At 39.7% G+C, this 26,534-nt stretch overlaps 1 protein-coding gene across 1 annotated transcript; it reads left to right on the forward strand.

The window, feature by feature from the left end:
- Positions 1 to 12,962: 12,962 nt before the first annotated feature.
- Positions 12,963 to 15,830, forward strand: LOC129716574 (uncharacterized). The gene is made up of 5 exons (XM_055666408.1): positions 12,963 to 13,093; positions 13,204 to 13,348; positions 13,859 to 13,967; positions 15,552 to 15,752; positions 15,818 to 15,830. The coding sequence occupies exons 1-5, from the start codon at positions 13,058 to 13,060 to the stop codon at positions 15,828 to 15,830; spliced, it is 504 nt and encodes a 167-aa protein (XP_055522383.1). The 5' UTR covers positions 12,963 to 13,057.
- Positions 15,831 to 26,534: the final 10,704 nt, after the last annotated feature.

Here is a 26,534-nt window from a genome sequence, read left to right on the forward strand (position 1 = left end):
TGCGCCGAGTTCTTCGTTATGTAAAAGGTACGCTAGAATTTGGATTGATATATAGAGGAAACAGCGATGGACCGTTGCTGGAGGTGTACACGGACGCTGATTGGGCAAGTGATGTGGTGGATCGGCGATCAGTGTCTGGAGCGTTATTTAAAATGTTTGGCTCAACAGTAAGCTGGATCGCTAAGAAACAATCCACAGTTTCCCTGTCATCAACGGAAGCCAAGCTAGTGGCTCTTAGTAGTGCTGCTTGCCATTGTCAGTGGTTAATTCGATTTCTAAAAGATTTGGGTTGGACCAGCAATGATGCAGTTCCGTTTCACGAAGACAATCAGTCGACCATTAAGATAGTTTCTAACCCTAAGGATTCAAGTCGTTTGAAGCACATCGACGTGAAGCATTTTAACGTAAGAGAACTGATAGAAAAATGGGTGCATCAAAGTTAACTACGTTCCATCTGCTGATCAGCAGGCAGACATTTTCACCAAAAGTCTTCCTGCACCAGCGTTTAGAAGGTTGCGAGCCAGTCTTGGATTGGCTGACTGCAGTGCTTGAGCGGGCGTGTTAAGAGTGCAATCCCTGCGTGACAACCCTTGTTTGCGCCCCTACCTAATGAAGTATTACAACTACGTCTTTGTATATTACTGTTTACTTCCGTTTTTCTCCAATAGCCAATCATTAGCTTTTCATACAGAATAAAACCACGTTGTTTTTTTATATGCTCCGCAATCTCGTGTTTTACTTATCTTAATTGTTGTCCGGATCGCTACAACACTTTACCATCGTCGTAAAACATTGTTGAAGATAGTCCTAGCTCTTTACGCTGCTCGTTGACATATTTCCAAAATCTTTTTGGATCTGATTTCAGCTTACTCTGTACGCTTCGTAGATGGTTGGAGTTCATCCGTTTGTAGGCATAGTTAGTCCCGTTTTTCTGCTCCACTGTGTTTTCGTTAACGCATCGTTGACGTCTTATACACAGCATGCACTACATAGTAGATCAATGCTTGAAGCACAGTGGAGCAGAAGATTGTGAATCTTCCAACACTGAATGAAGGTGCAGCTTATTGCTTTTAAAGTAAAATAGCAGCTAAATTAAAAAAGTTAGATGCTTGGTATCAAAGAACAACTTGTAGAGTAGACTTCAATGTTTAATTTAGTTAGCAGCAAAACTTATGTTTATCACACATTTCAGAGAGAAAATTGCAGTTTAGTTCTTAAAAAACATTTGGTCTCACGTTTGTTTCTTTCTAAGTGTTTCTTATTCTCTTTAATTTTAAGGTTTCAAAACACTATTGATTGTGACATTTTCTCCAACGAAACCAACAGAATTGAGCTAGCTATCATACTTTCTGTGCTAGACCTTGTTAAAAGCAAACAAAACCGAAAACTGAAAAATGTGAATTACTCTGCAGTGGTTAAATTTTGGCCATATGCGTAGAAGGATTTTATTCATCAAGTAGGATTCTCTATCACCCTTTAAAGGATTTTAAGTGAGCTCCCTAACACCCTGTATACTAGATTTGCCGTTCTGGTGATTCATTGTTTTTTTTTTTTACATTCTACGTCAGCAATGTTGGCAAACAAGGCTTCTTACAGTACCTTGCACACATTTTATGTATTCAGCTTTCCACGAGCGGTAATGGCGGACAGTGCACGCAGCCCATCTTGACGTTTTCTGTATGTCAGAGAATTTTCAATCGCAGTAACGGAGTAGACAATGTAACAACGCCATAGACCATCGCACGGTGACGTCACGCACCTAAGTTTGACAGCTACTGGTAACTTTGTTTACCTTCGGGTGATGCAGTTTTGTTCTTAATTACAGCAAATCATTTCAATTGTGATCAAAATGCCTTTTAAATGTTGTGCTAGAGGTGCCAGTACACTAAGAACAATTAAAAGTTGAGCAGCACTTCACTACGCGCGCGATTGATCTATAAGAAAAAAACGAAAATTCAAAAACGTAAACAAAGTTACCACTAACTGTCAGAAAAGTGAGATTGAAGAGATTCGGTGAGATATTCTATCACTCAAAATAATTTTCACGTCCCATGAAAAATCGCCGATTCGTAAATGAATCAAACGACATAAAAACGGACAAATATTACGACATTTGCCGGCGATTACTATTGTAAAGCTGCAACTGTTTATGTATAGGAAACTCCTCGACCTTCGAACTAAATATGTGTGAAACCTGTAAGCTCAAGGCTCGATGTCGAATTCGTGCGGTTTTTCGAAAGCTCACTTATTGGCAAGCCGTCGAGAAATTCTATTTTATTGTCAGAGACTGAGTTAGACAACAGCTTCGCCATTTTGATTTCTGTGTATTTTCACATAAAGAGTTCACGCGATACTTCTTCTATGACATTCTGTTTGACGTTGCCTAGTTCACGTAGATACTATGTGATAAAACATAGTATGCATATGATTTTCACGTAGGTGTTATGTTTGTCACATAAATCATGCAAAATGACAGATAATGAATAAGTACAGGAAATTTCACGTAACAATAATGTGAAAAATATTTTGAGTGTATAACGTAGCATATCAACTTCACCAAACAATGAGCGTTTTGTCATTTAATTTCGCCGTGCGCATTCGCGGATCAAAATAAATTAAACTGTGTATTAAGTTGCTGTGCTACATTGCAAAATTTTTGTTTTTCACTCAGTTACTGCGATTGGAAACTACCCGACCTACAGAAAACGTCAAAATGAGCTGCGTGCACTGTCCGCCATTACCGCTCGTGGAAAGCTGGAAACTTTGATAAACGTTCGCACGAAGCTAGCACAGCTAAACAATTTTTTCCATACCTGTATATATTTCGTTGATGCCACCTAACCAAGCATTGACCAGGAGACTATAAACGTCAACATTTTGCCAACCAATCATCGATTCATCACGGCGTCATTATTCCATTTCAAATGCTAACAAAACCTATCTTATTCATTGAAAGTGCACATTGTACTGAAAACAAATGTTGAGGTCTTGTTTTTTCCATCTAAAACGATATTTATTCGAAAATAAGTTTACCGACAATTTGGGACGATTACTCTATTTCACTGGCCTGTTGAGCTGGTTTCGAGGTACGATGCTGGCCTAACAGCCAGTCATCGTAGGTTCGAGTCTCGGCTCGGGAGAGACTGTTAGTGTCAGTAGGATCGCACAGAGTAGTAACTCGAGTGAAAAACTGGCCAAAATTATTTTCGCTGCTATTTAGCAATATTTTGGGAAATATTTAAGTGAGAAGTGGAAGTGGCTGGTTCGAGTATTATATCAAAAAGTAACTCTAAATATCACACACACAACTTAATGTTTACATTTACATAGCCTATGTGTCTGCATTAATGTTAGTGAGCAGATGAAGTAATACGCTAGAATGATTTGTTTTCGCAAAACGGGCAGCGAAACAAATTTAAGAATTTACCAGAAAAATGCTGTAGTAAAATATCTTCATTTAGACCTATCAATTTGATGCTCACAAATTATATGATGCCTCGTGGAACCTACGTAGGTTGGAAAAAGCCTTTTGTACGGAGTGTTATTTACCTGGATTATTGATTCTGTGCATCAAGTTATTTTTAAGTTAACTTAAATTAATTGAAATTCATTCACTAAACTAATCTCATTTCATCTTTGTTGAGCTGAAACACTGTTTTAAGCATGAGGCAGGCACCCATAAGGGTACCCATCAGGTTTTTTTTTTTTAATTTCCCGTGTATGCGTGAACACTTAGCGTCAAAATTCGTCAAAAACAACATTTTTCAAACGGGTCGCAAATGCCAATCCGGACGTTACCGAATGAGATATTTGCGAGGATGTGTTCGTGATGTTATGAACTTCCATTCCTCCGATGATTATATGATCGGATTGTGCGAGATTTGATAACTTTTTTAATATTGAAAATGCTCAAAAATACGTAAAAATCACTAATTTCTAAAACTTCTTAAGAGTAACTATAATTTTGAAATTTCGGAATTTCTATCAACCGGTTTATTAGCATTGAACATGAAGAACTCATTTGCTGCAAAATATTGATCAGTTGTCATTTTTTTTATGCCTGGCACTTGTTATTATAAATGGTTCGATTCCCAAAAAAAAATGCTTGAAAATTTGTCAATGTTTACTGCGCTCCCAGCATATGATGATTCCGTTTAACGTTCATCGAGTGATGGCATTTTGTGGAGCATTTATTTAAGCTGCAGGAAAAAATATAGCGGCACCAAAAAGCGACAAAAAACTTTTTTCGTATTTTGGCCAGCTTTTTGACGTAGAATACGTCTTACGGGAACAATTACAGGGACCCAATTTCAAAACCGAAAACATCGAGAGCGTCACAAAAATTGTCCAATTTCAAACGTTTTAAACCCAGTCAGTTTCCAACCGATTTCTGTCATTTTTGCAGCAATCGATTGGAAAATCATTTGAGCACCCGTCCAAATGCAGAAAATTGTAATCTGATTGTTCAAACTATTGTAATATTGAATACTGTTGAACAATGTCGAAACGCAAATGTCGATTTTTGATTGGTCGCTTGCTGCCTTTCCTTAAATAGGACGACAGAATGGAGTACCTAGTTAGCCGGGAATGCACTCTTTGGGCTATATAAGAGACTGTTTCTCCTCAAGCAAATCAGTTTACTAGCAGCAGGCAGCAGCATCGGACATCAACACCGATGGCAGTAGGCGAAGCAGCCTGGATCAGCAGTGAGCAACAGCGGCGGTGGTAGTGGTTAGCTGCAGTCCTACCTCTTTCAGTTCGGCTCCCCTTCGATCTGAGTTGGACCCCACCAGCGGTAATCTGATTCAGATATCGTTGGGCAAAAAACAACCCGAAACTGAAAGAGACTCGCACCGCCAGATGGATTGAGAAGCCACCATCATCCAGCGTATGTATATACAGAGTGTATGCACATAACGTGTGAATATCTGAAGCGTGTGTCCCTAATATATAAGGTGTGTGTGGCTTGCTTTAAAGCGTGTGTGTATGTTTATGGCGTGTATGCATGCCTGTAGTGCGTGTGTGCATGTTTATAGCGCGTGTGGCTTGCTATATAGCGTGCGTGGTTTGCTATATAGCGTGTGAATGTCTAGCATGTCTGTGCATGTCTATAGAGCGTGTGGCTAGAGTGCGTGGCTTGCTATATAGCGTGCGTGGCTAGCAGTATAGCGGTTGAAATTTTCATATATACACTACCCGTCATAAGTTTGGCATCGCTTTACTGAGTATTGCAACACCCAGTTTGAATATTACAACACCCCGAAAAGTTTAGCATCACTCAAAATGGGCAAATTTCTGTAACTGTAACTGTAATATGCTTGACCAGAACTGGTGGCACAAGCCGAACACCGCAACTTTGTGGGTAGTAATGATCACGCGATAAGTTGAAGTCTAAATATGAAAAACTGCATGCACCCTAGCGCCGCAAAGCAGGGTAATTCAGTATTAAATTGTCTACCATGTAGAAGCCTTTAGCCTTCTGAACAAGTTTGCTGAACACCGCAACTTTCTGGCAGGTCGGAATCGAGAAATTAGTTAAGTTCAAAATACGGCTCATTGTGTGCCCACTAGCACCACATAGTGGTAAAATTTCACTCTGAATTGGCCAACATACAGTAGCCTTTGACCTTCGGAACAAGTTTGCTGAAAACTGAGACTTTCTAGGTTGTCAAAAACACTAGATATCCGCCTATTCCAGGTAATGCTAAACTTTTCGGGAGGCGTTGCAATATTCAAACTGGGTGTTGCAATACTCAGTAAAGCGATTCCAAACTTATGACGGGTAGTGTAATTGCTAACAAATCACCTCATGTAGAATTTGATTATCACTGTGAATCATTCAAAACTAAATCAAAAATTTGCCATGTTGAAATAATATTCACTTGTCAATAAATGGCATTGACAAACACATTTAACCTCAAAGTTTATCTGAAGAATTAACCCCAATTCAGTGTATTCCCAAACCTATTCCAAGAAATACATTGGCATAAGACAGGCTGTCGTATTCTACGTTACCTCTGCGGTCGTGTCTTATAAACAACCTCTTCAACTTTTTGTTCTAGGTACTCCTCTGTGGATCGTAGCGCTAGCCCCCAATTGTCCTGTACACTTTACAGTTGGCTGCGAAGTCTGTAATAAACAGAAGGTCGAGTTCCGAATCGGAATGTAACACCAAGGCTTTGCTTACTCTATTCCACTAATTTTAGGGCAAACCAACCAAAAAGTGGGTACCAGAAACGCTGGTACCAGAATCAATGAGTGGTAGATAGAGAATGTATGGAGTTTGACAGCCACACGAGCCCCTTGGCATTGACAGCTTTTTTATTTAGCTAGGGATACCAGATGTGCAGATTTGTCTGTAAAACGCAGATTTCTACAGTTATATTTGCGTAGATTTTCTCAAAATGTGTACAGAGTTTTGCCTGCACGAGCGAAATGCAGATTTTTCCGGTTTTTCGAGCAGTTGCAGTCATTTTTCAGAAACATTTGGCATCTCTGTTGTTTACCATACGGTCGCGTCGGTTCGTGCTGGACAAAGCAGCAGCTGGTAATCATTTCCAGGTACTTATTTACAATTTTATAACGTCTGAACGCTATGAAACTAGCTGCAAATGCCAACAAAACTGCTTTAAGCCTGATCCTTTTAATTTCAGATGAGTAACTACAGTTGTAGAACCTCCACGACAGAAGAGGTATTCTGAGGCCGACGTGAACAGGTGTTTACACGAAATTGGCCAAGTAGCTTGCATCCGAAAAATCTGCTACCGGCACTTAAAACCTTGATCTACAATTAGGTTCCGCATTGCACAGAAAAGAAAAATAAAAGGAAAAACAGAACCACTGCTATACAAGTGGATGCAGAGCAGGAGCTGGTTGTTTGGATTTTAAAAATACCCCGAAGAAATGGGAAAAAAATGGAATATCCGAGAGCACCGACAGGGGCGGCTTGGTACCTTCGGGTGGGCCTTCTTGATGCGAGCTTTCCTCCGATTTATGGCGAGTCCACGGATCTGGCTCTCTTTGATGGCGGCTTTTGGAACGTCGTTGGCGGCCGAAGTAGCTCCAAACCTTGAGAATTCGTCTGCCAAAAATTAGCTCGACATGCGACTTACGACCAGCTGCACTACAGCAGGGCGTCGGACGAGTGGTTCTTCCACTGCGGTGATTTTCTTGTGGGATCTTTCAAACGTATCAACAAACCTTTCGACTAATCCATTGCGGGTGCAATTTGCTGATTCTTAAAGCATTATGAAAGGCTCGAACCCGCTACTGGTCGGATTGGCTATTATGATTAATCAGCCTAAGTGAAGATCGGTAAAGATATAGCGGATGTAACCTTCGGTTACATTGCGTGTGCTGGCTCCGCCACAATTGAACCTTCAGCCGGACTTGCCCGATTAAAATCCCCACCTCCCAGATCCTACCCTGGATTCAGAGCACATCTACATGAGTGATATCCCTCCAAATCTGTCGTTTAACGTCTAGGACGGAGGGGTCACCCATATAGGAAAGCATGTCAATAGTATCACCATTACTACTTCAACAGAGTTGAGTGATATCCCTCCAAGTCTGTCGCGCCGCGTCTGGGACGGAGGGGTCTTTCATAAGGGTTCGTTCACAGATGTGTTGAAGAGACAACCTAGGTATTCGGATCCACAGGGTGGGTCAAAAGGAATGAGTGGCCTACTGAACAGTTCATTACGACTCGGGAGTGTTCGTGGCACTCCCGATTCTGAAATGACAGTTCACATATAAAGCGACGAGGCAATTCTAAGAAGATTCCCTTTCGGCTAAAACAGCTAACGACTCAGAGGTGCGCGTATAAAGTTTTTTACCGTACTTGAGGTTTACGCTATGTGTGAAATACCGGGAGTTTTCGCAGTGATTAATTAGAAAATTGTACTATTAAGTGATTAAAATGTTTTAAAATTGTTATTGCAAGTTGTTAAAATACTGAAGATGTCAAAAATGTGAATTTGTAAAAACGTCCTAACTGATATAAATCTTACTACAGTGCTTTTTCGATTTTATCACGGTTAAAAAAACTTTTACCGTGAATTTGGCGAAATGATAAAAAAATTCAATTTTTTGTGTTGGATTCAATTGAAATTTATGATATTTTGAGTAAAATGTTGCACTTTCATGATTGAATGGAATATAATTTCAAGATACAAATGTATAAATGAGAAAAGGTTAGTTTATGATAGTTTGCTCCATTGCATTCTCGCGGATTTTCTCACGGCTATTATACATGCAATATCAATACGATTTATACTGCTCATTCTTTAGCCTAGTGGTCCCCGTGGCTCTGTGGTTAGCGATGTCGGTCGGCAAGCTCTCCCACACGGTTGTGATATCGGGTTCGATTCCCGATCGAGTCGAGGATCTTTTCGAGCTGGAAATTTTCTCGACTCAGCACTGGGGCCTGGTGTGTTGTTGTATTTATCCTACACATACAAAATGTGCCAAAAACAATATCGATAACGAATTCTCTCAACTAATCTAGTTGATCGAGACCGCTATTAGCCTCAAGGCTAAGTGTGCGATATTGTTCTTCAGCCTAGCTAGCAGAGACTAATGCTTGTTTATGTGAAATTGTGGAACCGCTGAGGACCAATCTGCAGTACTATTTGAGTTGTTAACAGATCTTTTTTTCTCAACTGCTCGAATAATACGTAATTTTTGCTTTGAAGTCAATGAAATACGTATTTCACGGTTCATTTTCCTTAAAATTATGATACAAATTATTTGTAACAGATATGGCACTTGGTTGCCTCAGAAAATTGATCAAATAAATTGAGTTCATAAAACTATACACATGCAAGGACACAAGGCATAAGTGAAAATGATGTTTCGAATACATTTGCTGCAAATGGAAATACATTATTCTTGATTTAAAGTTTTTTCTTTAAAAAGCGTGATAAAAACGAAAAAAAAACCGTGAGAAAATCGAGCGTGAATTTGGCGAGTAGTGATAAAAACGACTGTTGATAAAAGCGAAAAAGCACTGTATTATAGTGGTTTAAAAACATCAGAAGACAAGATCGACAGAAAAATTATACGTATATCTATTAAAACAAGGAAAAAAAGGTAAAGCAAATTATTTAGATACTGCCCATAATCGCATATCAGTCCCAGCTTCATTTTCATCATGTTGACAAAACAGCGCGTTAAGGTACTTTTCTTCCTTAAGTTATTTCAGCTGTTGAGCGTGGTTCATTCCCATATTTTCGACATAATATGATGAGATAGACATTTACCATAACTTTCCTAGAAGAACGACAAAAATGCAGGTGGGACTGGTATGCGATTATGGGCAGGATATTAGGATTAGAAATTAAGGCGATTAAGAGTGACTTAGGGATCACTAGTTCTTACAACAAGATGGCTAATTTCCGTCGAATAGGTCCTCGAGGGGCCTTTTATTCTTGGTTCTAGCTCTACGCTTGAGGCGGTGCCATCCATTGTCAGAGAACAAAGAGTTTGAACCCGCCATTTTGTGGAACGCCAATCCATCGCATGAGATCGAAGCAAGCTGTGATCAAGAACGGACGTGAAAATGTTTTTCATCGTTTTTTCAAGTTTTTATAAGTTATATATTTTCTATCTGGAAAAGGAATGTGTCTACGGTTATTGAATGAAGGCCGCTGTTGTTTCGGTGTGAGTTCCGAGTGTTTGATTTGAATCGCGATAAAGTGTTCCGAGGGTTGTCGAGTACGGTTGGGGATAGTGCAATAATGTCGACGTATTTTATTTAGCCTTCCCGTTGCGTAATCGTTATATTTTAAGTGCAAAGGGTGGAGTAAAAGGTAACACGAAATGTGGCGGTTTCGTATTATCGGTGAGAGTGACGTTAATGTTGAAATCCGTGAAAGATTCGTGCAATTTTGTGGCTAATTTGTGAAAGCTGCATTTCATTTTCGGTGGCGGAGCACGTTTCCCGCTAGCCCTTGCCTTGTCATAAGTGTGTGTGAACAAGTGCAAGGTGAACATGGAAAAGCGAGAGAAGTGCGAGTACAGGATAACCGTTGCTCTTGCGTGCGGCACTTTCTCGCACTAGCATGATGGTTCAGAGAGGACGCGGGAATTAAAGGATAAGTATTAGTGTTAGTGACGTTTTGCCTGTGTTTTTTGTTTGATTTGCATGGCAAAAGGAAAGCAAAGTTTTTTTATTTTGTTTTTTTTTTTCTCTGCTTTCATTTTGAGCAGTTTTATGCCCTTGTTTTATGATTTTTCAGCTTTTGAGTAAATACTGAAACACATTGACAATTTTTAATTTAATTAAGTAGAAATCTTGTCGGTCAGCATGGAAAATAAATATTGATTGCGATTGTTTTGGCATTTTGTTGAATCTAATTTGTGCTCGGTCTTGTTAGATATGCTTATTTGCATTTTTTAAATTTTCTAGCTATGAATGCATGAAACTTTGCCAGTTTTTCATACTCATATCTTCGCTTCATTATTCAAGAAGTGAGTGGTAATCAACGCGAAATACCGTGTCTCCGCGTATGCGTCGGTAAGAGGGAATAGAGCGGTCGCGCATAACTTTCCGGGGTAAACGTGTTTTCGGCCCAGGTGAGCTTTGCTCAACTATGGATTTTGCATTTCTTTATGACTCTGGTTTCATTCACATGCATTCGGTTCTGCGTTACTGACACCAGCGTCAATAACTTTCGCGGCAACAAGGCTCGCTATTGGCTGTTTCGGTTGCTGACGATTTTTAGGGATGCACGAGCCGTTGATACGCACCGGCTCGCGAAAGTAAAGAACGGTTTTTTGAGCGCCTCGAAACTGATCGTTTGCCCGAAGCCGAAGTTTACCGAGACATTACGATTTTTGTGTATATGATACATATTCTGATTTTGATCTCGGTCAATGTATTCCTTGTACAACTTTTGCGTTATGCGTATCACGCATTGGTTGTGCGAAGTCAGAGCAAATTCTGTGCGAATTGAAGGACACATTGGATGATTAAAGCTCGAACTTTTGCGTGTAGGAAGAAGCTATACCTAAACTATTGCGGAGAACTGTAGATCGAAAACAAAATGGTCGAAGGACTGAAGGACTGAAGTTCGAGCTGTAGAGGCACTCCATGGAAAATGAATAAAAAAATATTTTTTTAGCACAGTTGTTCCTTTTTGATAAAAAGGTCATTCTATGATATCAGCCGGTGTGATTGATGGATAAACATTTCTATATCAGAAATCCAGCTTGTTTGATTGAAATGGTGTATTCATCAAAGTTGTAGGTAATAAAATTACGGTTCTACACAAATATATACACTCTAAAAAATTTTGTTTTCCTGGGAATAGTTTCCTAAATCGTAACAAAATTTCAAGTATCTCAAAAAGTACCTGTTTTAAAAAATCTAATTGTTTTACACATTGAAGATGACAATATATACTACTATTTGTCAAAATTTAGTTATGGTTTAATGAAAAACGAAAAAGTTATGAACGTTTAGGTGTTTTTTTTTCAGCTACACATTACAGTTTGAAAAAAAAAATCACTAAAAGTATGATACCAATCCAACGCGCTGTGTTCACCCTGTTATCAGAGAGTTATAAAAAATAAGACGAACTCACAAGGTAACCAATTTAAACAACACGTGTTTATATCAGACAGTTAGACATTTAGAGAGACAGTTTTCGCGGTTAAATTTGCATCTGATCTACAACGTCGAAAAAAAGTTATGTACGTCTTTTGTAAGATTAGTTCCACTGTGCACTGATTCCCCTTTTGCCTCTCACTTTCTCCGGACGAAACCGGACGGACAGACAAGCGGTCGCCAGCCGACATAATCGAAGCAAACCGTGACCAAGTGACAGCTCAATTAGAATCAATTGCTTCATGTTTTTTTTTTTGCGTATGTTACTTTTTGTTAGGAGTCATCATTCGGTTTTTTTTTGTTATTTAGTTTCCTTGTTAAGATTCGAAGATCATTGAAATCGAAAGCGCGACCGATGGTGTAGAAAAAAAAAAGGAAAAACCGAACGATGGATGATGCAACGCAAACAGTACGGTAGTTCCCCTTGAAGACCTCAGCATCCTCGCCGTCGTAATAATTATCATCATCGTCGTCGTCGTTGCTGAAGAACCTTCGAGTCAAGTGGTGAGTAGGAAGATGGAAGCAGGTGGGAAAGAGCCTCCAGGGAAAAATCTGATCGCGGCACGGTGCGAATGAGATTCATTGTTTGGTTTTGGTTGTCACTGGTCGTCCGCTTCTCGGACAGGTGCCAAAACGGTGTGGCTGGGTAGGACTTGTGGAGGTCATCAGACGGTTGGCCGGTGACATTTATCGCCGTTCGTCCAGAAGAAGGCTACACTCGGTTTGAAAATAGTTGCTGCCTGCTTGGAGTGAATCAATATTTATTCTCTGGGAGCTTTTGTTTGCAGTAAGATAGCAGACAGGTGGTTTGATTGATTTTCGTGATCTATGTGACATTCAGATAGAATAGCAAAACGGTTTTGAGTTCCGGAGAAGATGGGCACAGGCCTCGTGTTAGCTTGAAGGATCTAAGGACGATCAGATCGGTCATTTTTGGAGATTATCGATAAACCAATCTCAATAACATCGACTAAATCGTCTATCATCGTGTTTCAAGAGAAGGTCAAAACAGGGTGATGATCTTTGTTTGACATCGGTAGCTTTTGAAGGGGCAGGTTAAACTTGATGCTGTTCAGAATTTGCATAAAATGCTAACATGCCCAATTTGAAAATTCACCCCGGGCCGTGTTACCTTCGAGATAAACATGTTATCGGTCGATGCTTTGATCACCTCGCTAAAGGCCTAAGCACAATGGATCCGGTTAACGATCCGTATTTTTGACAGTTATATTAAATTCATGGAATCATATGCGACAACCCACAATGAGTCCGGACTGAATTTGCGGCTGGGTTCTAAACTGTACTAAACGCAATATCAATCGCAAAGTCTGCCGCAAGATTTGACATCTAAATCACTTTGTTGATCGTGTAGAGCAGCTTGGAATTTTTCTTGTTTGTGTTTTCAAGTTTTTATATCGAACAGATTGATTTATCAATATTTATTACTGCATGGAACAAGTGGAGCAATCAAATTGTAATGAAACGGTGAGTCAAAACAATGATGTGTTGATAAAGAAGCATCCTATTGAATTTGCAACTGAACTAGGAAGAGCCGCGTTGTTTCAAATTTATCTATATGTTTCACTTTTTTCCAGGAAACAGAAACCAGCCTTAACGAAAAAACTATTGCTTTTGTCAGAGAAAATACAATCTTATACGACAAAACAATGAGAGCATACAAATTAAATAATAATAAAAATAAGTTGTGGGAGCAATTAGCTGCGGAAACCGGCTTAGAAGGTAAGTTCATTGTATTCTTGTCGCGGTTGCTTTTTATGAAGACAGATGAGACAAAGACACAACACATGTAATGGAACTGCAATTACTTTACTGATTATAATGTGATCTATTAGAATCATTATTATAATTTTAATTTGAAAATGTGATGCGTAAATATTGTGAAATTGAGAGTGTGATAGAGTTGCATTCCATTCCGATAAAGAAACTGTATTTGATGATATGGTCGGCGCGCGACCAGACCGAACCAACCCCCATTTTTCGAAAATTGAGTTTTTAACTACAGTGGATGTGAAAATTGATAATCTATCTTTCACAAACATATGAAATTATTTGAGCAGTTCATAATAAAATTATAACAAAAATTTCCTGCTGTAGCTTGCAGAAAACATACAAAGTGGTGAAACTTTCAACGCCGATTACTCGAAATATTGTTTTTGGCACTTGGTTCAGTCTGGTCGTACGCCGACCATATAGGCTTTATATTCATTCATCTTATTCTACATTTTCCAGCTAAATCGTTAACCACCCGTTGGCGATCTCTCAGAGATCGGTTCGTTGAAGAATTAAAAGCTCGTTCAGCGCATCGATCAGGTGCAGAAAGGTACGATAGAGATAACTCGTGGGCGTTTTTTGAACAGATGTTTTTCTTGTACTATAATACTATAATAAAGTACTTCCAGTTGTAGAAAATGCATTTGAAACATCATTTACACTTGTGTTTTGTGTCCTTGCATGTATTATAGTTTTATGAACTCAATTTATTTGATCAATTTCCTGAGGCAACCAAGTGTCATATCTGTTGCAAATAATTTGTGTCATAATTTTGAGAAAAATGAACCGTGGAATACGTATTTCATTGACTTTGAAGCAAAAATTACGTTTTATTAGAGCAGTTGAGAAAAAAAATCTGTTCACAACTGAAATAGCCCTACAGTTTGGTCCTCATAGAGCGTGAACTTAAAAATTATAAAACTTAGCGGTTCCACAATTTTACATAAACAAGCATTAGACTCTGCTAGCTATGCTAAAGAATGGGCAGTACAAGTCATATGGATATTGCATGTATAATAGCCGGGAGAAAGTCCACAAAAATGCAATGGAGAAAAATATCATAAACTAACCTTTTCTTGGGTATTTTTTTCTATCTTGTACCTATATCTCCTTCAACCATGAAAGTGCATCATTTTACTCAAAATATCATAAATTACAAAAGAATCCAACACAAAAAATTTTTTCGACCGTGATAAAATCGAAAAAGCACTGTACTTGTTTTTTTTTAAATTTTGAAAACATAATCGCATATATTTTGATATGCTACTAATGAAATGATTTTTGCTAGATAACAAATTTTTAGCGTTGGACAAGCTTACATAAGCAAAATTTAGGTCTCTCCAAAAGGTTACCCATTATCAGTGGCGTAGCCAGAATTTTCGTCTGAGTAACGGAGGTTTTGGTTTAAAAAAATTGAGATTATTGGATTAATGGATAAGGCAAACAATGGTTTGGAGTGCTCACGTCCCTCACCCTTAACACAAGCAATCAATTTTCTGCGAGAGTCTTCCAGCTCAGAAATTTTTCAAGTATTAAAAAAAGATTTTTTCTGTCGAAAAAAGTGATGACGTTTCGCATTTCTGAAACATTTGGCTTTAAAATACAAATTTTTCGATTTCGACAATTTCATGAATCTGTGCATTGAACTGAATTTTCAATGGAGACTTTTTTCAAGAGGACGAAGCTTTAAAGGTCTAGTTATAAACTAGATCCAAAGGTTTTTTTTTCTTCACAATCAGTTGACTTCAGCTCGAATATTCCTAAGTTTCAGATAGTTGATTTGTTTCAAGAAATTTTGTTGTTGATAACACCATATCTCGACGTTCTTTTGATTTTTTGGGATTTTCTTCAAAACAAACTTTCTTAGAAAAAAAACAATTAGGTATCGACGTTTCTAGCATTTCTAAGACATTTGGCTTCAAACATGTTATCAAAAGTTTCTTTTTTGCTGTGCTCATTTTCACCGGTAGAAAAAGTGACACTTTGTCCACTTCGAGGCATGATTTCCCGAAGTCCGATTCGAGATTCAAAGGTCAAATAACCATTGATATCCTAATAAATAGTAATACCTATATTGAACAAAACTGGAGATTCAAAGCTCTGTGGGGGACAATCAATCAATTAATTTTAAGCATAACTATTAAACTTTCAGATCAACCAGTAACTATACTGATGCTAGTCAAAGCACTGACTTTCATGACATGGTTGAAGAACATTTGGAGCGAAATCCAGAGGGAAGTGAAGAACGAGACCAGACACCATTTTCGACACCATCAACAAGAAAACGAAAAGCGGAAGAAATTGACAACAAAATGTCTACCTTGCTCGACAAGTATATCGCCGATGAAGGAAGGCATACTGCTTTTGCACAGTTGATTGAAAAAAAAAAATTGTCAAGTTTACCTGTCGAACTTGCAGAAAAATGGTTTAAATTAGTTTATTTGACACGGCACGATACATTTTCTGTTTTACTGAGCCAAGTACAATTCGTATTAATTCTACGTTAGCAGGGAAAAGAGGGAGGCCTTTTTTTTATTCTCGCGGCCGACTACGAGCTAGTGGGGATTTAAGGTGAAAGGAGGGGAGATACAATTCGTGCTTAAAACTAATTAAGATATACGATCTATTTGTGTTTCGACTGGTGTTCTTTTTTGTTTTTTAAACATAGATTTAGGCTCTTCGTGTTCGTGTCTCCAGCGTCGTATACGGGTATTCTGACAAATAGACAAAAAAATATTAAATTTTAATGTCAGTCTTTTTCAAATAACAGTACAGTTGTGTCATGTACTGAAGATCACCGCTTCTCAGAATGTCTCTAACGGGAACGTTCGGTTGTTTTCCTCGGGCCCGGAGGGAATCTATAAGCTCGGACCTAACATCACAGAAATCGGCACACGACCAAACAACATGCTCGATGTCATGGTAGCCATCGCCACAAACGCAGTGATTACTGTCTACAAGCCCTATACGAAAGAGATGCGTGTTTAACGTGTAGTGATTGGACATAAGTCTAGACATCACGCGAATGAAGTCCCGACCTACATCCAACCCCTTGAACCATGCTTTCGTCAATACTGTTGAGTGTTCTCTGACGCAAAATGCTATAAAATTCATCTTAAGCAATTGGTCTTTCATAAACATCGCCATCAATAGCACCCACCTTAGCTAAAGAGTCAGCCTTTTCATTACCCGGAATCGAGCAATGAGAAGGGACCCACGCTAAGGTAACCCGGTGATTTTTATCTGTTAAAGCACTTAAAAACCGCCGTATTTTCCCCAGGAAATACGGGGTGTGCTTCACAGGCTTCATTGATCGCAGAGCCTCAATGGCACTGAGACTATCTGTGAAGATGAAGTAGTGGTCTATGGGTAGGGTTTCGATGATTCCAAGAGAGTACTGAACAGCAGCAAGTTCTGCGACGTACACGGAAGCAGGAGCATCGAGTTTGTAGGAGGCGGTAAAATTTTCGTGGAAAACACCGAAGCCAGTGGACTCATCTAGATTAGATCCGTCAGTGTAAAACCTTTTATCATAACTAACATGTTTAAACTTATTGGAAAAAATCTTAGGGATCTCTTGGGGTCGCAATTGATCCGGGATACCAGAAATGGCTTGTTTCATGGTGGTGTCGAAGAATATAGCATTATTAGAAGTATCTAAAAGTGCGACATTGGAGGAATCGTATGAAGAAGGATTAATATCTTGAGCCATATAGTCAAAATATAAAGTCATAAATCTGGATTGAGATTGAAGGTCGACCAACCTCTCGAAATTTTCAATTACTAATGGGTTCATAACTGTGCATCGAATTAGCAACCGGTAAGAGAGATTCCAAAAACGATGTTTCAACGGAAGAATACCCGCTAGCACTTCAAGACTCATCGTATGGGTCGACTGCATGCAACCCAAGGCAATACGCAAACCACGATATTGTATTCTCTCTAATTTTATAATGTGCGTGTTCGCGGCGGAGCGAAAGCAGAAACAGCCGTACTCAAGAACTGACAATATCGTTGTTTGGTATAACCTTAGAAGGTCTCCTGGGTGAGCACCCCTCCAAGTTCCGGTAATCGTACGAAGATAATTAATCCTCTGTTGGCATTTTTGTGTCAGATACCTAATATGACAAGCCCAGGTGCATTTAGAGTCGAACCAGACCCCGAGATATTTAGCGACTAAAACCTGAGAGATCTTTTTTTCCGTTAGTAGGAGCTGCAGCTGAGCTGGATTATGCTTCCTAGAAAAACGACCAACTCAGTTTTCTCCGGAGAGAATTCGATACCCAGCTTAAGAGCCCATTCAGACAAATTGTCTAAGGTATCTTGCAATGGTCCTTGCAGATCGCTAGCCTCGCTACCAGTAATGGATACAACGCTATCGTCTGCAAGTTGCCTTATCGTGCATGAATTTGCAAGACATTCATCGATGTCATTGACGTAAAAATTATATAAGAGAGGACTTAAACATGAGCCCTGGGGAAGGCCCATGTAACTAATTCGGGAAGTTGTCGAATCGTACATATGCTTTTGTGACAACAAATTGAGCAAAAAGTTATTCAAATTTGGTGAAAATCCCTGCGAATGAAGTTTCGCGCTTAAAACTTCTACAGAGACAGAGTCAAAAACCCCCTTAATATCCAAGAACGCAGAAGCCATTTGCTCTTTTCGAGCAAAGGCGAGTTGAATTCCAGTAGAAAGCAACGCTAGGCAATCGTTCGTCCCTTTGCCCCGGCGAAAGCCAAATTGAGTATCTGAAAGTAAACCGTTTGTTTCGACCCATTTGTCTAACCGTAAGAGGATCATTTTCTCCATTAATTTCCGGAGGCAAGAGAGCATCGCAATCGGCTTATATGAATTGTGGTCAGAGGCAGGTTTCCCGGGTTTCCGAATAGCAATGACTTTTACCTCCCTCCAGTCATGCGGAACAATATTTAGCTCAAGAAACTTGTTGAACAAATTCAACAAGCGTCTTTTTGCAGAGTCGGGTAGATTCTTCAACAGGTTGAATTTTATTCTATCTAACCCTGGAGCCTTATTGTTGCACGACAGCAGAGCCATTGAAAATTCCAGCATCGAAAATGGAGGCCCTTCCGTAGTTACTATAAACGCGTCGCGAAAGGTTTTCTGTTCCGGTACAGAGTCCGGACAGACCTTTTTGGCAAAATCGAGTATCCAGCGATCTGAATACTCCTCACTCTCATTCGAAACGTCACGGTTCCGCATGCGCCTGGCGGTATCCCAAAAAGTGCTCATCGCTGTTTCCCTCGACAACGCGTTTACGAACCGCCGCCAGTACCCGCGTTTTTTCGCCTTTACTAAGCTCTTCATCTGCCTGCCCATTGCCTCGTACTTTCGAAGTAGGTTGACAGTGCCGTACTCCCGGTAGTCCTCATACGCCGCGGACCTTCGCGCGTACAGCTCAGAGCACTGTTTGTCCCACCATTTGTTGGGAGGGCGCTGTCTAATCGTTACCCCGAGTTTCGGTTTCGTCTGAGCTTGAGTCGCGGCGTCGATTATCAAGCCAGCTAAGAACGCGTATTCTTCCTCCGGAGGAAGTTCCTCGTGAGTCTCGATAGATTGCGCTATAATAGACTCATAACACTTCCAATCAATATTACGTGTAAGGTCGTAGGAAATATTGATTGGTTTCGGGGGAGTTGAACCATTAGCAATTGAGATAACGATTGGAAGATGATCACTACCGTGGGGATCGTTGATTACTTTCCACTGGCAATCTAACGCTAGTGATGTCGAGCAGAGGGATAGGTCAAGCACGCTTTCACGTGCTGGAGGATTAGGTACACGTGTCGCTTCCCCAGTATTCAAAAGTGTCATATTGAAGTCGTCGATCAAGTTACAGATTAAAGAAGATCGGTTGTCGTCGTACAGCGACCCCCATAGCGAACAGTGAGAGTTAAAATCTCCCAAAATCAAAAAAGGTGCGGGAAGCAATTCTGCTATATCAAGGAGTTGCTTCTGTTCAATCCGCGCGAATGGGGGAATATATAACGAAACAAGGCAAAGGTCTTTTCCATTCATATTCGTTTGAATGGCAACAACTTCAATATTCGAGATCGAGGGGAGGTCGATTCTGAAAAAAGAATAGCACTTTTTGATCCCTAAAAGTACCCCGCCACCGTGTGAGTCTCGATCTCGACGAATGATGTTAAAGTCGTGGAAATTAAGTTGATCATTTGAATTGAGAAAAGTATCACAGAGCGCGAACGCATCACAATTGTATGTGTTTATCAAATGTGAAAATAAATCAAATTTGGGGATGATACTTCTGCAGTTCCACTGTAACACAAAATTCCTAACCTCTTTCGACGTATTAGTCATCGAAAGATACGATAGCTGAAATGAGGGGCCAAGTTGCTGTGAGTTGCTTCAAAAAGGTTTTCACTGTAGGGAGAAGAGCAAGAAGAATGTTTTGAAGGGGATCTGGTATGTTGAATGTTTTAAATATCCAGTCCACAATATCAGAGAATTTTATGAACCCTGTTTCTTTTATGTCTTCTGATCGAGAAATGAGTGCACGAGGGGTTTTTGGTGCCCCAGGAAGCGGTGGGTACTCCTGGTTTGATTTAAAATTAAAACCGGGGGGTACTTGCTTCGGTTTTTCTTCACCGCTTCCTTTTTGTGTTGTCTTATTGGTCATTCCGCTAGGGGTTATCTTACGACCTTTGCGAGAAAGATAAGAGAGTTGAGTATTCTCCTCTTCCTAGATCCCTCTGGCAAGGCATAGGAACACCCTTCGACGGGATCGTCAAATGTACCCTCATCAGTTGGCAAGAAGGAAAAGATGTTTCCTGTCGAGGGTGGCTCAGCCCTCTTAAGCATTTCTGCAAAAGAGCGCTTTGATCGATCCTTAAGGGAACGCATAATTTTTTCCTCGCGCTGTTTGTACGCGGGACATGCCGGAAGGTCATGCCGAGTTCCCTCGCAATAAAAACACTTTTCAGTATCCCTACTGCAAGCGTTCTCAGCATGATTGCCTCCGCACTTGCTACAGCGTGCCTTGTTGCAGTAGTAGGTGGCTGTATGACCTAACTGCTTGCAGTTTTGGCAATGAATGACCCGCGGTACGAACAGGCGTACAGGTAGACGAACCCTGTCCAAGCGGACGTAGTTCGGCAGCGCGGATCCGGCGAATGTTACTCGGAGGAATCCGAAGGGAGGAATTTCTTCTTCCCTTCTTCGATGGATACTGAATGCAATTGCTTGCAATCCAGTATCTTTACACTTTGCATCAAGGGGTTTTTGAAACAGCCAACTCCATGACGCAAAATGTCATCGACAGTGAGATTCCCCTCGGTAACCACACCGTCGATTTCTACATCCTTGGCAGGGATGTACACGCGATACTCTCTCGTGAAGAGCTCGTAGCCAGCAATTTCGTTTGCTTGCTTCAAGCTACTCACGACAACTCGCAGTTTGTTCGGCCTCACCTTCGTAATCTCGGTTACGGCCGAAAAATGTTTTGCCAGGTCTTTGCCAATTTGAATAATATTCAATGGCTTCTTTATGGGCCGGAAAAAAACAACGTAGGGACTGCCAGCGGCATCTGGGTAAGCTTTTACCCGTACTTCCGGTACTCTTGGTACAGGACTTGGCAAAGGGGAGGGCACAGGGGAAGGTAGGGGTGAGCTGATGGGAGAAATTTCAATTTCTTCCCCGTTTGTTTCCACATCCAGGAAAAGTTGCACCTGCATGTCGTCCATTCTGCGGGAGCGTTACGCTCTACCGCACACAAACGATAAATATTCGAATATGGGGGGGGGGGGTTCAAGTAGTTGATATTAAATTTTAAAAACAATTTTTCAATCTACAAAGGATCAAATAAAAAAAAGACAGTAATACTAATACTTATAACAATAGTAATAATAATAATAATAAAAATAATTGTAATAATAATAATAATAATAACAAAATAATAATATCAATAATAATATTAATAATAACATTATAACATAGTAATAATATTGATAATAATAGTAAAAATTCTAAAGGTAATACTTCACTGAACGTCTAAGTCACGACCTCACGGCTGATAGTTGGATTAATCGAGTGTCTCCGCTGAACAAACAATGACGATCCAGCTTCGTGTTGTGACACAGTGGCCGTATCTTACACGCGACCTTGTAGATGCCACTTGTAATTGACTTCCACTCGCTCGATCGTATGATGGTCCGTGCTGCTAGCGGGGTAACAGCGGTGCGGGAGAATTATTCTTGCTGATATATCAGCTGCGTATCGAATCACTGGCGGGGTAGCCTGCCCCTACCAGTGTGCAGAAGATGTTTCTGCCGATATACAACAGGCTATTGTTATCGCGCAACACAAGAACTAATCGACAAATAAACACCCGTACGATAACTCGTGTATTGTTATTTTGCGAACTCAAACGGAGATAAACAATTTGCGTCTAATCGAGACGAAAGCAAAACAACGAATGTTGCAGAAAAATGCGAGACTGAAATATTGGATATTATATATTCGGCAGTCAAGCAGCATCGAGAAGGACCAAATACTATCAATGAATGATTTTACCAGGATTTTCGATAATTTTAAAAATCTTACTGTTTAAATTATTTTGTTTGTAATCAATAAGCGTTACACCGATCTTGTATTTTCATATTGAAGAATTTTAAATTTAAATATATGTAGGACATGTTACCACTTCGGCAAATGTTTTTTTCAGTAGTATTTCTACAGTATTTCAAAAAGCGACCGCTGACAATGTAGCGCGACTCTCTTCACGGTAGAGAATCGCGTAACATCGGCAGCGGTCGATCACCGACAGGTTTTCGATTAGAGTATTGCAGAAAACCTGCGTAGTAATTCCATACCCTACACATATGAGACCTAGCTGTATCTCAGTTAGCGGTGGGTGAAGGGGGAAGGAGATTAGGGGGTATGTTTTCGAGCTATGTTCAAATTTTCAAACTGCCGAGCTGACTATCATTCAATTTCATATTTAGATGTTCTTTAGCAGCAAATGAATTCCAATCACTTTGAGTTTCACCTATCACATTAGCGTTGGCAAGGAGGAGAGGATTTCAATGATCACCGTACTAATTTTTATACGGTGGTTCTCAAATACGAGGCGTGTTTCTGTGATATTTAGCTTGTTGTATCACAGTGGTGTAGTTAGTGGAAAGGGGTGGGGTAATTTTTTTTCATCTATAATTTATTTGACACGGCGCAAATACAATTTAATGTTTACCGGCGCCAATTATATCTGGTAGCTTACTTTCTAAAGTATCTTAATAACTAAAAGCAAATTTTTTATCCTCGCTGCCGACTATGAGCTGAAATCTAACTTAAATTAATTTAAAATTAATCTAACTTAAAGCTACGGGGTGGGGTAATATCAACATTCATTATTTCTAGACTGTGGTAAATATCAATGTCACTTCATTTTATTATTCGGTGCGTAAATACATACTCGCTCAAGAGGTTACGTACCTCGAAAGCTTGTTGAGGGCTATTATTACTTCTGAGTACCCTAGATAGCCCTTCAAGTGGAAGACTGTCCCTTCTCCAATCTCCTTGCATTTCGATCTCGCCATTTATATTTATTCTATCTGCAAAACCTTGCGGACAATATGTTTCGTATGTAGTTGTCATAAGCACAATTGCTGCTAGAACAACTTTTTCGGCATGTTTTGGTAGCATTACCAAAGTCGTTTTCAAAATTCTCCATCGTGTCACCAGAATGCCGAAAGCGTTTTCAATAGTACGCCGGGCACATGAGAGTCGCATATTGAAATTCTCTCGAATCGGCGGAAGAAGTTTACCAGGAAAAGGTCGCATTAAATTAGGTTTTAGGGGAAAAGCAGCATCTCCTACTATGTAGTGAGGAGTCTTCACGGTGGAATTTGGTAATTGCGCTGCAGGTGGTAGATTGAGAGAGCCATTGAGCAAACGTTTACCAAATTCGGAGTTGGCAAAAACTACTCCGTCACTATTGCCCCCATAGGCACCCACATCTACGACAATAAATTTGTATTTGGCATCGCATATGCCATCGCATACTGTGGTTCCCTTTATAATTAAAAAAGTAGGAGGGTGGTATTCAAGACACGACCGCATGACGTTGGACTACGGTATTCTTATATTCCATTGAAACAAATAATAGAGAGAATTGCAACTCTAGTATTTGCTGCAATTTTATCTAACAGTGCATTTCTGGATGCTGAGACGTTAAAACGTTATAAATAATAATATATACTAAAAGAATGGATATCTTTTATTTAATCGCTGTCATTTCATACATATTCGAATCAACCCTTTGTTTGCTGCACTACCAAGACAATCATTTAATTGAGCGAATTGGTAAAATTTTCCTACCTAAGCAAAAAGCAAACTTTACGAAACTATCTGAAATTGGAGCCCAGAACGATTCAACCGAAAATTTTAAATTTGAAAATTGTTTGACATTTAATCGATAAAACTCATGCTAGGTTAGTTCCAGCCCAGCATATAACTTCATGTATTTGAAAAAAAAAAAACGGTTCAATAACTCAATATAGCAAGAGCTCAATCACACGTTTTTCGGTAGTTGTTATCAAGGTTTGGGCGAGTGACAGGAAAATATCTTAACTTCTTCAGTTGTGATTTAGAGCATTTCTAATTGTTTTGTTATTTTTCACGATAGCGACAAGTTTGTTTCTTTCTCTGTGTGCGAGAAACAAAATCAAAACCGCGCACCGAGAAACAAAAATGAAAATTTAATGAATGCTCATTGAGATAACTTGCAACTCTTTTTACCAATAACTTATGATACTCAAAAGAACCCGTTTTGATCTAAATCAAATTTCTAGTAAATAAGTGTTGATCATTCATAGGTAGTAATTTTTCCTCGATGAATAAAGACTGGCTGGAGAAGTTTAAATCGCTGCTGTAAAATCAAATTCACAACTGTGGTCGTTAAGACGTTTTAATATTTTCAATGACAATAATAATCTTCGATAAACACCCGCTATAGTTATTCACACACATGCTATAACTATCTAAACACGGGTTAAAACTATTCATACACACGCTGTAGCTATAGCTATCCATACACACGCTATTCCTTTCCATACATCCGATACAACTATCTATACACACGCATAAGCTATCCAACCATGTGCTATTACTATCCATACATACGCTATAACTAATCATTACACACGCAGCAGCTATCCACACACAAGCTATAACTATCCGTACACACGCTGAAGATATACACGCAATAGCCATAATATGCTACACATGCTATGTCTTAAGCAGGTATTAGACGAAGCAAACATTTGCTATTTTTGGTACGAATTTTATTTGCACAAAATAAAATCCGTACCAAAAATAGCAAATATTTTCTTCGTCTAATACCTGCTTTACACACGCTATAGCTAGCAACAGCTCTAGCTATCAATACACATGGGTTGGTTTCCTATCATCACTATTATCGCAAATGTCATAGCTATGCAGATGCACATACGCTATATGTGCACACTGCACACACCCTAAATGGAGGTAGCTTTCCTAGTGGCGGTGCTGGCTTGTGCAGTTTCTGGCTGTTTTTACCCAACGATATCTGAATTGGATTACCGCTGGTGGGGTCCAACTCAGATCGAAGGGGAACCGAACTGAATGAAGAAATGCAGCTGCCCACTACCTCCGCCGCTGCTGCCTGATACCACCGCTCTGGTTCTGCTGCAGCTCAGTTCCGCCACTGGAATCAGCCACCGCTGCTGTTTATACAAGACCGGCCTGGTGGCCTTTCACTTGTTAACTGATGACTGCTATTATTAATATTATTATTGATTTTATTGAGGTTTTAACATAGGAGTCATTCACCTCCTTACACAAAATTACATTTTTAGTTTATCACAAAAAATCTTAATATCCATATCTTTTTATATAAAAAAAAATCTTAATATCTATATCTTTTTATAATAAAAAAAAAATCTTTATATCTATATCTTTTTATAAAGGTCAGTGTCTTTAAGGTATTTTATTAAGTTTTTTTCGTTAGGCAGTGACAAAGCTTCTTCCAAAGTATTGGGAATGTTGTTGTTAAATCGTTCGGTATCAAAAGCTCTACAGTCAGTTATGATATGGTGTATGGTAAGGGGGGAGCCACAAGTAATACAATTAGGGGGATTAGTTTTATCTAGTCTATAACTGTGGGTAAGGCGTGTGTGGCCAATACGTAAGCGGGTTAAAATACGGCAAACAGCCGGGATTTTATTGTCGGGCCAACAAAGAGTTGACAGTTTAAACCTTCTTAGACTACATGAAGTGTTTTTAAACCATTCGATATCCCAAGCGTCCCTTATTCTGTTTCTAGCCCATCTTGAGACATCAATAGCGGGGAGAGGAAGTAAATCAACCGGTTTTTCTCGACCTGAACCGGCAAGCTTGTCAGCAACTTCATTGCCATTAATTCCAGAGTGTCCGGGAACCCAGCAGAGAGTGACTTTATTACTAATGGACGTTAGTTCAGTTTTAGTTAGCCAAGGATGGGAGGATGAATCAGAATTTAAAGTCTGCAGGCAACTGGCTGAATCGCTGAATATGACAGTTTTTTTATTGGGGTCTAGGGATATTTCGGAGGCTTTCATTAGAGCGAAGGCCTGGGCACTGTAGATGCTAGAGATAGAGGGGAGAGAGGAACTTATATTCAAGTTTAAGGATTCCGAAAATATACCATAACCAACCTTGCCGTCGGCTACAGATCCGTCAGTATATATGTGGCGGTAGTTCTGATATTTGTCGGAAACTAATTGATGGAAATGCTGTTGAACTATGGAAGGAGTGTAACCTGCTTTTAAAGTGTTGAGAAGAGAGAGGTCTATGAAAGGGGAGGGTTGGTTCCAAGGTCGGTTTTTAGTTCTAGGTAATATAGCAATCGGTGGAAGATTAGAGCGGGTTGTAGATTGGAAAAGTTGTAAAGTTCTATTTACCAGGGGAACGTCGCTTTGACCGGTAATGCTCAACCATCGAATGGATTTCCTGACAAGGCAAAAAAGAAGATAGTATTTGAAAGGCAGTTGACCACATTCTGCCATGGTAGCAGATGTAGGGCTAGTGATGAAAGCACCTGAAGTAGAACGAATGGCGCGATTGTACAGCGGAAGGAGTCTTC

This window comes from Wyeomyia smithii, chromosome 1 (assembly GCF_029784165.1).
Source record: "Wyeomyia smithii strain HCP4-BCI-WySm-NY-G18 chromosome 1, ASM2978416v1, whole genome shotgun sequence".
NCBI lineage: Eukaryota > Metazoa > Arthropoda > Insecta > Diptera > Culicidae > Wyeomyia > Wyeomyia smithii.